This window comes from Aspergillus aculeatinus (assembly GCF_003184765.1).
Source record: "Aspergillus aculeatinus CBS 121060 unplaced genomic scaffold BO66scaffold_15, whole genome shotgun sequence".
Taxonomy (NCBI): Eukaryota; Fungi; Ascomycota; class Eurotiomycetes; order Eurotiales; family Aspergillaceae; genus Aspergillus; species Aspergillus aculeatinus.
The window spans coordinates 429,642-443,305 of NW_020291484.1; the positions used below are offsets into that span (position 1 = coordinate 429,642).

Sequence of the window (13,664 nt, forward strand, 5' to 3'; positions counted from 1 at the left end):
ACCACGAGGTATGGTGATCACGTTGGCGGCGCGAGCGTCGCAGCTTGCGCACCTGGATGCAGGGCAGGAGGAGCGTGGAGAGAACCCCCATGTTTCGGGGTCGACGCATGAGGTCGGAGTTCACGCTTGATCTTGTCATGATTATTCTGAGGTGGGGGATTGTTGCTGTTGAAGTATTCCTCCGTGATTTTCGTCGGGCTCTGGTCACTTTCTACCGACCCCGCTGGGACTGGTTGTCTCAACGCTGATTTTGGGTTTATCCTTTCTTTCTTTTGTGGTCGTTGTCGGGGAGATTGATACTTCCGGGACAGGGAGGGGAGGGGAGGGGATAAAGTTCCAATCTCGATCTTTTGTCTTGAGGTCATAGGAGGATTTATTGAGTTGGGTTAGATTACTGGACGCTGGGGGTTGTGAAGGTCAAGATAACTCTTGCATTGACCCCTATATGAGGGTGTGATTGCGATAGGCGAGACACAGGTCTTGTCGAGTAGAGTGTGCCCCTGCTGCAAATGTTGGTAAGGTGGTGATAGCATCGTGATGCCACTATACGTGAAGGCTAGTTCGCCGGGTCTCAGATACCGAAGAGGCTTCATTGCGAGTAGACGATCAATCCCTAGGAGCTTCTAGTCAGCGAACCGGACATAGAACAAAGTCTCACAACGTCTAGTCTAGACCTTGACTGAATAGCTGCAAGGAGGGTAAGCCCAGAATAAGATCATGATAGCCGTCCAGTATCCGGAGTGGTGATCCAGGGCAGCTGCTTTGTAACCTCGTTACCCGGTATACCCGCCAGCAGCTCTGCAGTTCTTCTGTGCTAGGTCGGCGTTTTCCAAGACCATACAATGATGCTGATGCGGAGTACAGTAGACTGGCGATCGCAATTCTCCGGCGTATTGGGAGGGGCATGTAAGGAGAGGGCCCAGCTGCAACACCGCGGGGTATGCATCATGTGTTGATCAAGGAGAACGTTTTGGCACCATCGTGCTATTTCTGACTGGTCGCAGGGTGATGGGCGAGGGCGAGACACTTTGTTTCGTTCAACATCACCCCTTCCCCCAACATCCCTTGACAGAGCGCATCGCTCTGCAAGGGTGAGCGCGCCTGTGTATACGTGACGGGAAAAACAGACTATACCGCAGAAAAAAAAAAACGGAGGTGATGTCTAATTCCTTGCATAAAGACCTAAACGTAATACATATCCCGCGTGTACTGTAGTACCCTCTCAATCCGACCAGTCAGCAATCAGGTTGGGTCTTCTACAGCTTGCTCTGTGCCGTTGTTGTGTGCAACGACCTCACCCGATCCAACGCCTGGACGGCCTCCTTCTCGATTCGCTCGAGAAGCTCAGCACATGTCGGGATGTCATGGATCATGCCGATGACTTGACCGGCAGTCCATACCTAAGATAAAGTTAGCCGGAGGCCAGGAGATTCCGAAGACCGCAAGGAGAGAGGGTGGCAGAGGAACAACATACACCAAAATCGACATCACCGGTCAGGAACACCTCACGACCCCGTTTGCCACTCACGAAGGGGGCAATCTCGCTGAATTCGCCCGTCTTGCTTTCCCGTTCCACCTTCAGAGCCTCCTTGGAGACCTTATTCCCGAACAGACGGGTCGTGTTCGTCCAGCGGCGCATCACCAACGCCGTGTCCGTCTCATCCGCCTTGACAATCGCCTCTTTCACGTTCTTATGAATGGGCGCCTCGACCGTGCACATGAAGCGGGTTCCCATGTTGATGCCCTCCGCTCCGAGGGCCATCGCCGCCGCCAGTCCCTGTCCGTCGGCGAACCCCCCGGAGGCGATGAACGGCACCTTGAGCTCCTGGCGCGCTCGGCTGAGGAGGATGAAGTTGGTGATGTCATTCTCGCCGACGTGGCCCGCACACTCGAATCCGTCGATCGACAAGAAGTCGACGCCCAGCTTGATGGCGGACTTGGCGTGGCGGATCGTCGTGCACTTGTGCAGGACGATGATGTTGGCTTTCTTGAGTTGCTGGATCACAGGGCCCGGGTTGTTTCCGGCTGTCTCGACGATCTTGATTCCCTCATCGATGATCACCTGGGCGTAGGCCGCGTAGTCGGGAGGAACGAGGGCGGGGAGCAGGGTCAGGTTGACTCCGAAGGGGTTCTTGGTCATGGCTCGACATTTGCGGATCTCCTTGCGGAGGTCTTCCGGGGTGGGTTGTGTGAGGGCAGTGAGCTGAGTAGGTTCTCCATGGATTAGTCTTTTCTTGATTTCGTGTTCTGATTTTGAGGCGATCGCGGATACGTACAATTCCCAAACCGCCTGCGTTGCTGACCGCCGCCGCGAGCTCAGCGTATCCGACCCATTGCATACCTCCCTGGACAACAGGGACTTGAAATAATCAGCAGGTGAGCCAGACAGTCTGTTGATTCTGGACGTACCTTTGATGCCTAGTTTCCTCGTAAGAAGGGTGTTGAAAGGCATGTTGACGGCCGACCGATTCCACCGGCTAAAGTGTTCTGGGAAAATGCTGCGATGGTTTCAGATGAAGCGAGAAAACACCGAGGAAGAACTGTAGCCAAAAGTCTCTATTTTCTAAGGAGGTCCGAAGTTTAACGGTCTTGGATAGCTGGGGATAGTCTGGGGAAAGCCGCGTTAAGACGTTGGAGACCCCTTGTGGGGAAGAGCAAAGTTGCCGAGGTTCAGCGCCCCGAGGTTAATGATCAGTAATAGAAAGAGGCGACATGCCTAGACAAAGGCCAGTGAGCATGGATGCATGACCAATTTCGAATTTATTAGCACAAACACTGCAAGCTAAGCCAACCTTCTTGACCCCGGACGTTCTTGGTATGTTGTTTCTAGTTCCTGACCCCAGTATCCATTCATCATGTTATCGACCCTTTCGGGGGGTTTGCAGCATGTGATGGACGAGTTCATCAGATGATGGATGTGAATCTCCGAGATCACAGCCCCTCCCCTTCGGAGCAATCTCTCGAGGTTCAGAAATCAAGAGGTAGTACCGAGTCCATAGACTTCAAGATATGAACAAATATGCAGCCCATTATCCAGAGCCTCTGAACTATAGGAATGTTCTTAAGTTGATACCTAGCGAAACTTGTTGAGGATGGAGTAGAAACAGCCGACAGACAAAGGGAACCAATCAGCGCCGTCTCCTCTGCCCCCTTCACCGCCTTCTACACCCACAGCCCTAAGCCCTACGCTGGTCTCCCAATCGAGTATAGAACGGAGGATCTTCAGCAAGTGACGCCGCCGTCGCAAAAGAAAGTTGAAGAAGTTGAAGAAGCTCGAACGAAGTCTTGAAGCCCTCAATTCGGCGACGGGGACACTTCCATCGCATCCCAAGGTCAATCCTCGCTTCTACGCGGCGGTCACCCACATATTCAGCCCAGCCCAAAAAAATGGCCTCACCATTTCTCACCCCGGGCTCCCACTCGCAGCTCAACCAGCTTGCCCTCCTCCACCTCCGCCGCGACCAAGCCATCCCGACCGTCCTCCAGCTCCACGACGAGGACAACGCCGGCTACAAGGAAGGGAAAGTGACGACCACGCGCTTCGGCTCCTTCCCGCACACCACCCTCACCGGCCAACCATGGGGCTCGCAGATCATCGCCTCGAAGGTCGACACGGGCTCGCGCCGCGGCCGCGGTCCGCAGAAGAAGAACCGGCAGCTGAAGCGCAAAGCGGACGAGCTCACCACCAATGACTCGGCGGAGGGGGCCAACGACAGCCCATCCGGTTCGCCGCAGGCCGCCGTCGCCGCGGCCAGTGGATTCCTGCACCTCGTCTACCCGACCCCGGAGCTGTGGACCATGTCCCTGCCGCACCGCACCCAGGTCGTCTACACCCCGGACTACAGCTACATCCTGCACCGGCTGCGCGCACGGCCGGGCAGCTCGATCATCGAGGCCGGCGCGGGCAGCGGCTCGTTCACGCACGCGGCCGTCCGAGCAGTCTTCAACGGATACCCCACAACCACGACAACAGACGACACGACACCACCCCCCTCATCCTGCTCCTCCACCTCCTCACCACCCAACAAGAAACGACTCGGCCAAGTCTCCAGCTTCGAATTCCACGAACAGCGCGTCGGCAAGGTCCGGCAAGAGCTCAAGGAACACGGCCTGGACGGGTTGGTGCACGTCACGCACCGGGACGTCTACCAGGACGGGTTCCTCGTCGGGGACGCGGAGACGGGGACCTCGCCCAAGGCCAACGCGGTGTTCCTGGATCTGCCCGCGCCCTGGCTCGCGCTGAAGCACCTCGTGCGCCACCCGGCCTCGGGCGCGGAGTCGCCGCTGGACCCGACGTCGCCGGTCTACCTGTGCACATTCTCCCCCTGCCTGGAGCAGGTGCAACGGACGGTGAGCGTGCTGCGGCAGCTGTCGTGGCTGGACATCTCCATGGTGGAGGTCAACAACCACCGGATCGACGTGAAGCGGGAGAAGGTCGGGCTCGAGTACGAGAAGGTGCGCGGCGCCGTCGTCTTCCCCAAGTCCGTCGACGAGGCCGTCGCCAAGATGCGCCACGTCGAGGAACACTCCCGCAAGTATCGCGAGTTGCAGCAGCAGCAGGACGAGGAGGAGGAGGACCTTCTGAATAGCACCACCGCCGCCAATACCCCTCTGCCCGCGTCCTCGGGACCGGCTGTCCCCGCAAAGGAGGAACAGGCTGCGCCCCCCTCCTCCTCCTCCTCCTCCTCCTCCTCTAGCAACATCCCGCTGTACAAACAAGGCCGTCTCGTCCATCGCACCGAAGACAACCTGAAGACCCACACCTCCTACCTGGTCTTCGCCGTCCTGCCGCGCGAGTGGACCGAGGAAGACGAGCAGAAATGCCGCGACAAGTGGCCCCCGCACCGCGTCGATCAGCCCATGCAAACCGACAAGCCCAAGGGAAGGAAGCAGCTCAAGCGCGAGCAACTGCAGCGGGAGGAGGCCGAGGAACAGCAGCAGCAACAGCAGAAGCAGCAGCAGCAGGAGGTAGTAGCAGGAGGGGAAAAGCCGGCCGATGCCTCTGAAGAAGCTTAGTTAGTTTTTTCTTATCAACAAAAAAGCTTAGGGCCTATCTTCCCAGACGCGATATAATACTGTCCTGTCCTCCAAGCCCATCAGGGATGTTTATGTAGTGGTTGATGTACCCGGATACTCCATACCAATAGGATGGGTATACCAAGCCTGGCCAGCCATGTCGCAAGAACGAGAGAGGTGGAAAGTATGTGCTCGGGTTTCTGCGTCGAGATCGATCGGTTCAAGAAATTCTACAGTGTGCATCCCATCTTCATGCCATCAGAAAAAATTCACACACGAGGGGATGGATGCCCTGCCCGATAGGGCCCACCCCCGGCCCTCGTTTCTAGTTTCTATCTATGTACAAGAGAAATAAAATGCTAAAATGGGGGAAATATTTCATGGAGCTTCGTCGTCAGCAGCCGTCAGAGTACGACGAGAGAAAAAAGGGAGAATATGAAATTTGTGTATGTTGAAAAACATCATGGATTGAGATCACTTAGCCCCCCAAGCAAGGGATCTGGGAAAGGGTCTGAGGCCGGGCTGACAAGGAGAAAAGTTAATCATGGGGAATCGGAGGGAAACTGATGGGCGAAAACCGAGGTTTTGTATTTTATTTTACAGGTTGTTTTCCTTCTTGAACTTGTCCCAAGCATCGTTTAGGGCGCCGAAGACTGCACCGGCGATCATCCGCTGCTCGGTCGTGGCATCTGTGGGGATCTAGATGAAGAGGTCAGTTGCTGAAAGACGATCATGAGGCATGAACATATCAGGTTGTTACCCACCTTATCGGGATGCACTTTGGCAATGCCCTTCATGTACTGGATCTTGACCTTGTTGGGCATGATGAGCTCGGACATGTTGACCTTCTTCCAGCCGGCCTCGGGCCAGAGCACGCTATCCAGACTGCCCAGCAAGGCCCGGAGGTTGTCTTGCTTCCCGCCCTTCCACGCCGCCAATTTGGCGTCGACGCTCTCCGACAGGGCGAATTTCTCCTCGTCGGCGCGCTCGGCCGCCTGGTTGGCGGCTCGCAAGCGAGTGACGGCTTCTGATGAGGCGCCAGAAGAGCTTTGCAGATCGGCTAGAGCAGATGCTGCTTTCTTCGGCGCAGGAGCAGGTGGGCGTCGGGCAGGCGCGGCGGGCTTGGCGGCGGGCTTGCTGATTCCGGCGGCCTTTTCGCAGCGATTGCGACCTTGGATACTCGTGCTGCCTCCGTGTCCACTTTCCACCGCGAGCTTCCAGGTCTGTGCGGCCTCGGTCCATCTCTCTAGCTGTTCCAACGCCTCGGCCTTGCGCATTAACGCCTTGCCGAAGAAGTCCTTCATCGGCTTGGCGGCCTCGCCATTACAGAGGTCGATGCTCTCGCCTTCGCCCTTCATTGGGCCAATCAACTCCAGCATGGTATCCGCGTCTCCGATTGCCACCTTGGGCTCACCAACCTTCAGGGCCGTCATGGCGCGATTGCTGCGGATAAGGATGGTAATGGGATGTGTATCTGGCAAAGGTGTCAGAGCTGCGGAGAAGGCTTCGTGTGCGGCACCATAGTCGCCCCGCTTGTAGGCATCCGCGGCGATTTCGCGTTGATGATGGGTCGAAGAAAGTGCTTGTGGCGACACGGGAGGGATTGATCGTGCCGGAGCCTTGGGTCGGGTGGGTAGAGGTTTAGATGGTGTGGAGGTACGCGAGGGTTGAGCGGGCGAAGGTGAGGGTTTCGGCTTCGGCGCTGAAGCTGAAGCTGCAGCTGGGACTGGAGCTGCGGAATCAAACAGGTCGACTTGCGGCTCCGGAGCAGGGGACTGAGCGACAGGGCGCTTTCTTCTTGCCGGGCTAACGTAAGCTTGCGCCGATTGCTCCTCCACAGCAGACTTTGTCAAACGGGATCTCGGATCCCTCATTTCACTCCTCGGTGTCTGCCGCATGAACGCAGGCTGTTGTACCGGCCGATCCCTTGGCGGAGACGGCTGTCGCCTGACGTTGGTGCTGGCAGTGCGAGGCGCAGGCCCATCGTTCGACCGTGCAAGGTTTCGTGATGAACGAACTGGGCCGCCTGACTCGAGCAATAATGCTTCATCGGTCATGTTTTCAGGCCGTGCCTTGGGTTGCGTAGAAGTTCGCGAACGATCTTCGCGAGGACGATCACCCGAAGGTTCACCATGAGCATGAGCGGGTGTCTCCCTCATCCATCGCGGCTGGCTGGGATCATGATCCACATTGAAATCTTGGACCACCTGCTGCAGCTTTTTGTTGCCAGTCTTCCATAGAGAGTTCGCTGTCTTCAGCAGATTATTTCCAAATGCGGCTGCGATTTGAGACGGGTCCTTTTCCGCGGACATTGGCGAGCGGTTGTTGCTCCGGGACCGCTCTTGTTGCATCCACGAGGGCACATCGCGGCTAGGTCTTTCATTCCGTTCTCTGCTTCTCTCGGGATGAGCGGGGGCGCGATCACCCCCGGATGGCCTACTCCTGGACTTCTGACGGGATTCTTCATGCGCCTGAGTGAGAAGCAAGCCAACAGCCGCCTGAACATCCGTACCAGATGACGTCATGCGCAGGGCCTGGCTGGCTTTATCCGCAGGGAATCCCATATCAACAAGCTCCGCGATGGCGTGATCGATCCCACTTGTAGGTCTCGGAGATGGAGCATGATGCTCGGCCTCCAGGGGTGTAGGTGGTTTGGCGGGAGGCTCTGGCCGAGGAAGCTCAGAGACTGGCTTACCCAACAAACCGAGGAAATCGTCATCATCGTTAGCAGCTTGGGACTGCTGCGATGGTTGCGCGGGCTTAGATTTCAACTGGTTGAGGCCAAATGGATCATCGTCGTCGTCGGGGAAAGCCATACTGCTGCCTCCGTGCAGCGGTGCGCCTGCTCCGTTATGGCTAGCCTGAGAGGAGCCCGCTCCGACCGGCGGCGCAGGGCTTGCACTAGGTACAGGAAAGTGCGTCGAGGCATCTACGGGTGCGGATGCATTGAAGGCGGCAAGTATATCATCTTCATCGGCAGAGGCTGCGCTTTGCTGTCCCGTGGCAGTGGCAGGCACCGAGGCTGCCGGGGTTCCCCCTCGCTCAAGACTGTCCCAGAACTGGTTGTTCTGTCCCCCATATTGATTTTCGAACCGGGATCTCTTCTCCGCCTCCTTTCTGGCCCTGTCCGCTTCTAGCTGCTTTTGTTGTTCGAGGAGCGAGAGATTCTTGTTCGCGCTAGCTGCATTGAAGGAGACCAGGTTTGCAAAGCTGTCTTTATCCGGTGTTGCGGACTTTGACGGCGGATTGGAGGGACCGGAGGATGCAGATAACGGCGTGGATCGGCCAGATAGTTCACTGCGACGGACATTCTGAAATAAAGAACCCGAGCTCATGGGGGGAGGCTTGCGGGCGTCATTGTTGGACGAGGTAGACGCCCAGTTCAGACCGCTTAAGTCATCCATTGTGATCGGGTGTGAGGAATCAATGGGCTTGGGCCTAGACGCTTGGAATTAGGATCGGAGAAGTAATTCGCAGGTGAGGGTGAACCCACCATGAACGTAGTATACCATGCGGGGGCGGTTCGAGTAGAGTGAGTCGGCAATGAGGCAAGCTTGGGAATCTGAGCCGCAATCTAAGGTCACAGCGGGTTCAATGAAAGAGTGTCAGGCTCTGCATCCGGATTCAGAGTCAGAAATGGTAGGTAGAGTAGTCCGATGGCCTTATCCGCGGCTGTCGCCAGCTTCCCCTGGCTGTTGGAGGGCCGCGATCGTCACCGCGGCTGACGTGGCTGACGTGGCTGAGACGATGTGGCTGTGTGCTCATTACCACGTGACTATGAGTTCGGCCTTTGTAGCCGCTTACTAACCCATCGACGACATCGGGTTTCGAATCTAGTCTTAGAGACCCTTTTGGCTAGATCGGGCTTTGCAGGGATTATTGACTGTCTCGGAAATTTCTGCTAGATTGGAAAAGTTCTCATCTGGTGGAAACGAGAGTAGAAGAGACATCAGGTCTTTTACAAGTAAGATCGTGTCCAACGCATTGGACGAGGATCTGAGCTTCCATTTGGACTCATACTCATGCTACTGTACATAGGCAGAGTGTCCGAATTAGTGTGCCATGCGGCAGATTAATGATATATGTAAAGGATATACGAGGGCTTCTACCGCTTTGATCACGGCTACAGAGTCACAGACACTCCCGGAGAAGACTTGACTAGGGATTCCGGCTCTGACCCTTGGGAGCGGCAGGGAAAGCCCGTCTGTCACGGCACAAGGAGGCAGATCAGCAGTGGATTCCTTCCAGCCGGTGGAGAACAGACATCCTGACGCCCCGAATGGGAGAATGACACGGTCCGTAGGTCTGACGCCGACCAAACAGCGCGGCAATTCGTTCTGGAGAAAGCGGAAACTCCAGCCCAGATTTAGCATCCTAACCCTAACTTTTCCGATGCCGTCCATACTTCTATACCCCCCCTAGCCAGAATTGGGCAGAGCTGGTCTGGATGGATGGGTCCCGGTGGCTCTCGGTGACTCCATCAGCATCATCAACCCTCAGTGAAGGGAAGTTCTAGGCGAGAGGTCTCGTAATGACAAGATAGATTGACCAGAGCTTTTCCAGGCTGCTCCGTTGGTGCGCTGTTCGTTCTCGGGTCTAGTGTCGACGGAGAGTCGATGAAGCTCATCTCCGCGCTTCGAGTTGAGTGCTGCATGCACGAGACTCGCAGGATTGTGCGGGAAGGTTCTCGCGGTGAAACTGGAGGTCTGAATTATAAGGCTGGTTTGCCTCCAGATCTATGGCATAGAACTAATGTGTTTGGTTGTCATCATGGAAGAGTTGCTTCGAACGATTTGGCAACTGACAAGTAGCATGGCTGGAACTCAAGCCTTCACATGACAGCGCAACAGTTGGTATACAAAGTACCAGCAAGATACTCTATGTTCCAGAATTACCGTCCATCGAAATTTGACAGGAGCCATTTAGATGAGGGACGCGCATTGCCAATAGTTGACGGCGGTGATCATACCCGGAGTGGATAAGCACTGCGACGAATAGAGTTTGCGGGGGGGGGGTCTTGACCATTTCTTACAAGGGTAAACAAGAAGCTGCTCAGCTGCACAACTACGGGCTTCCTCTTGAGAATACACAGTCAGGAGCAAGTAACTACGACATGCTTTTTGTCAGTAAGGTTTACTGGGCTACGGACAATTGTATAGCTATTTGCGTATCACGTGATGCACCGGCGACGCAGATCCGGTATGGTGTCTTTTCAGGTTCCACTTTTTCCAAGTTATGGCAGTGTGGCGGAGTGGTTAACGCGTGAGACTTGAACATCTGTGTGCTCTTCGCATCAGATCTAGTAATCTCATACCCTCGGGTGCCTGGGTTCGAATCCCAGCGCTGTCGATTTCTTTTTTCCTTTTTGTTGAGTGACCCAGGCGCTTTATTGCGAAACACACCAGGGAAGAATGTATGAGAGCCGGAGTCCTACGATGGTGGTTGTTCGAGGTTCTCGATTTGAGAGACCTCAAGGGTCTAATGGCGCAGGTCACGGAACCAACGTACTGTACCCACGCAGTTGACGATATTTAGCATATAAATTGGCAGCGTGGCTGGTGCATTCCTTCCCTGGAGACCAAGCATACGTACAGTTGGGTAAATACGGGACCGAACGCATTGTACGTACCCGTATTCTGACACGCCTACCTGATGAACCTAAAGCATGTAATCCGGCAGACCCAGCAGGACGGCCAGGACCGTGTCCCTCTGCGTTAGCGGCACGCCGGCTCATGGTGAAAGCCAGGAGGGTCTACTGTTTAGCCTAGTACATAGTTACACAGTACATGCTTATGCAGTAGTGTCTTGCTATAAGAGGTCAAGCATGTGTCTCTGATCGGAAGCCCTTGAGCTAGCTGAGTTATGCGTCAAGTCTTAGAAAACTGTCCACAGTGTCGTACGATGCATGTCCTTGGCCGAGGTAGAGAGGTTGGGTACCAGAGCGCAATTAGTATAGCCTGTCAGCCACATGTTGTTTTTCCCACTTGAGCTGGGAGCCTGAGGTACCCTGAGGTGGGGCCGCTAAGTAGGATTGATTACGTTCCCCGATCAGGGAATCAAAACGACAAGCGAGGATGGTACTTATGGCCACACAAGACAACAGGAGTTGAGAGACAATATCAGTGTTACGACTAGAGGAAACGCGCGAGAATGCACTTCGGAAATTTATTCTATCGGCTAATGGATTTACCATACTGAGTTTACCCTCAGCCGTTGGCGGTTCTCCCTCATGGGTCAGTTATGGCATAGTATTGTACCTACGGTGCTGAAAACAGGGTCAGAAGCGGGCGGTATGATACCCGTTCCAGACGAGAAGCAGGTACTTGGTAATGTCCGAGCACGAGTATTCCTGCGCACCGGGCTGGATTCACGGTCCTCATGATATCAGAACATGCGCAAGGCATACCGCATAGTGTATGGCGAGTAATAGCCGAGCATTATTAAACAAGGCGCTGCTTTCAAGTGCCTGCAGGCCTTCCAAATTGTTGCCCACAAAATCGAAGTGCCAGAAGACAGTGAAGTCCTACGGATGTATAGAACATCAGACCACCTAATGATTTCGCCAACAAAGACCCCAATGCGGGGATGTTTATCGCAACGGACATGTTCTAGCTCGAGCTCACGTCGGTGGCTTGGGCGTTTCGAAGTGACAAAGGTGACCACATAACCAAGCATGGATGTACCGATGATCGTCCGATCAAGCGGCAGTTATCAGTCGGTGAGCCTATCACAATGCACTCGAATCTGTGGGGAAGATATGAAGCAAGTGTACGACATACCTACTATGGTGCCGTACATCTTGTCACGAATGGCAGTCTCATCAACAGGCTAGCAGACCTCATCTCTCCACATCAACAGCTTATAGCGTTGAAACGTCGATATCTGATTGAACGCAGTCGAGCCAAGCAGCGACCGAAGTGCGCTACGAGTAGTACTCTCGCCCAGCGTCTCTAGTCAGCCTCTTGGATCATTGACAGGTTTGGGCACCAGAGCTGATGTTGAGTCCCGCTCTGCAGGAGACTTATCGGCTCATCTGCAGCGGGACAGCCTCACACGGGCATTGACATCCAGTATCCACTGTCAGTGGATATGTGTCCCACACACACGAGCACGGTCAAGAGCTGTTCCCAGTGTTGCCCCAGGCAGATCCCCGTTCCAAACTTTTGGCGGCGCTTGGACATGTTGCGATCCATGGTTCAGATACGCGACGACCCACGTACTGTCGCGCAAAGCCCACGGGCAATTCGCACACCAGCAAAACATGTCAGCCGAATTGCATATTGATGCGAACATGAGTTGTAGACTTGTGGTTGTCACAAAGTCACACCTCGCACACACAAGCTGCAGTTTGAGATCGACGCCGGTGTGGAGGAAGTCCCGGCCGAAGCGTGAGTCATTAAGGTTCACTCCAAGCCGTAGCCGCGCGCATCGGCGCATCGTCCCCGTTCGGAGCGCGCATTCGTGGATGACTACTCCGTATGCAAATAGAGTTGTCGATCTAGTACAAAGGCTAGTATCGAACTAGACTCAGGTCTCGAGGTGCCACTACAATAGTGAATAGTGAATTAGTGATAGCATGACGACTCGCACTCACCCGTGAAGGACGCGAGAGACGGCTCGGATGATGTAATGACCTTAGTAGTTGGTGCAAAGGCCAAGTGATGCTCATAAATGGCCCATAGTCGAAAGCAGGGGCCTTAGATCCTCGGCTAGTAAGTAGTCAATGCTCAATAATACTCGAGGGTCATATGGTTCTTCCCCATGATCATCCTCGAGTTGGTGTGGAACGGCGCCCCGCAGGAGCAAACTATTTGCGACTCTCCCCTATAATGGCTCCGGTCACTGACTCGCATTTGCCTACTACAGCGACCGACAACCAAGTGGGAGAAGAATCCTGCATAGAGGTGAAAACCCTGAGCATCGGATTTCCATGTTTCTGCTAACGGACTCACCTGTAGATCATCGGTTGGGGCCGATAAGTTACCTCCGAGGCTCCGACCTACTCGAGTAGCTTATTCGGGTCTGGGATTGAGGCTTAGATGGGTGATACAATAATTCCGGGTGCTAAATGTGGCAAAGGTTGGATATCCGTAATCTAAGACGGACTCCGTGGAGGGGTATGTGTCAGAGTCAAGAGGCCTTTCTTGGTACCCAGACGCTTGATGCCGTCTCCAGCCACCGTGTCGGGGTCGACTGGGACCGATTTGCCACTGGCAGTGGATCTAAAGCTTGGTCATTATCGCTAGGGGCATCTAGCGCTGGCAAAGCTGGAGTAGTGTGTCAATCTCTTATGAGATGAAAATGCGCATATTTGGCAATGAAAGGGCATTGATTCTACTTACTGGGTCAATAGTGCGAAACAGTCAGTGTATCGCATTCCGCGTCCAACACCCACACAGTGCGAAAACCCCTGTGTTCTTGGCTAACCTCTCGGCGCACGCCCCCCGGGTTGTCGCCTTTGTCATCGCTAGCAATTGTTCTGTGTTCTGTGTTCGTCCCCGAGGGAAGGGGAAAACAACCGATAGGGTAGAAACCCAAATGAGGTGGGCTCGGCTGTTATCCGCGCGGATACCAGGGAGCTTTTGCAAGTCGAATTAGGTTCGGTCAATCAGCAAGGTAATTCGAAGCTGGCACTTGAGTAGGCTTGT

The 13,664-nt window shown here is 54.8% G+C and overlaps 3 protein-coding genes and 1 non-coding gene across 4 annotated transcripts; 2 read left to right on the top strand and 2 right to left on the bottom strand.

The window, feature by feature from the left end:
- Nucleotides 1-1,256: 1,256 nt before the first annotated feature.
- On the bottom strand, nucleotides 1,257-2,452 carry BO66DRAFT_319056 (NAD(P)H-dependent flavin oxidoreductase; the record flags this gene model as incomplete). The annotated part of the gene is made up of 4 exons (XM_025643635.1): nucleotides 1,257-1,400; nucleotides 1,475-2,203; nucleotides 2,277-2,359; nucleotides 2,410-2,452. The coding sequence occupies 4 exons, from the start codon at nucleotides 2,450-2,452 to the stop codon at nucleotides 1,257-1,259; spliced, it is 999 nt and encodes a 332-aa protein (XP_025505620.1).
- Nucleotides 2,453-3,279: 827 nt separating this feature from the next.
- On the top strand, nucleotides 3,280-5,016 carry trm61 (tRNA 1-methyladenosine methyltransferase subunit GCD14; the record flags this gene model as incomplete). Its single annotated transcript, XM_025649812.1, has 1 exon — nucleotides 3,280-5,016. The coding sequence occupies exon 1, from the start codon at nucleotides 3,388-3,390 to the stop codon at nucleotides 5,014-5,016; it is 1,629 nt and encodes a 542-aa protein (XP_025505621.1). The 5' UTR covers nucleotides 3,280-3,387.
- A 336-nt stretch (nucleotides 5,017-5,352) lies between these two features.
- BO66DRAFT_346594 (UBA/TS-N domain protein) lies at nucleotides 5,353-8,666 on the bottom strand. The gene is made up of 3 exons (XM_025644584.1): nucleotides 8,510-8,666; nucleotides 5,781-8,454; nucleotides 5,353-5,715 (listed from the first exon to the last, which is right to left on the bottom strand). The coding sequence occupies exons 2-3, from the start codon at nucleotides 8,418-8,420 to the stop codon at nucleotides 5,614-5,616; spliced, it is 2,742 nt and encodes a 913-aa protein (XP_025505622.1). The 5' UTR covers nucleotides 8,421-8,454; nucleotides 8,510-8,666; the 3' UTR covers nucleotides 5,353-5,613.
- Nucleotides 8,667-10,253: 1,587 nt separating this feature from the next.
- Nucleotides 10,254-10,365, top strand: BO66DRAFT_t118. The gene has a single exon. It is a non-coding gene; the product is annotated as a tRNA-Ser (tRNA).
- The last annotated feature ends 3,299 nt before the right edge of the window (nucleotides 10,366-13,664 follow it).

Bases quoted from the DNA above. Each gene is read 5' to 3' on its own strand.
- BO66DRAFT_346594 (XM_025644584.1), bottom strand. From the start codon at position 8,420: ATGGATGACTTAAGCGGTCTGAACTGGGCGTCTACCTCGTCCAACAAT. The intron at 5,716-5,780 runs GTGGGTAACAAC...CTCTTCATCTAG, and splicing joins CCAAAGTGCATCCCGATAAG to ATCCCCACAGATGCCACGAC.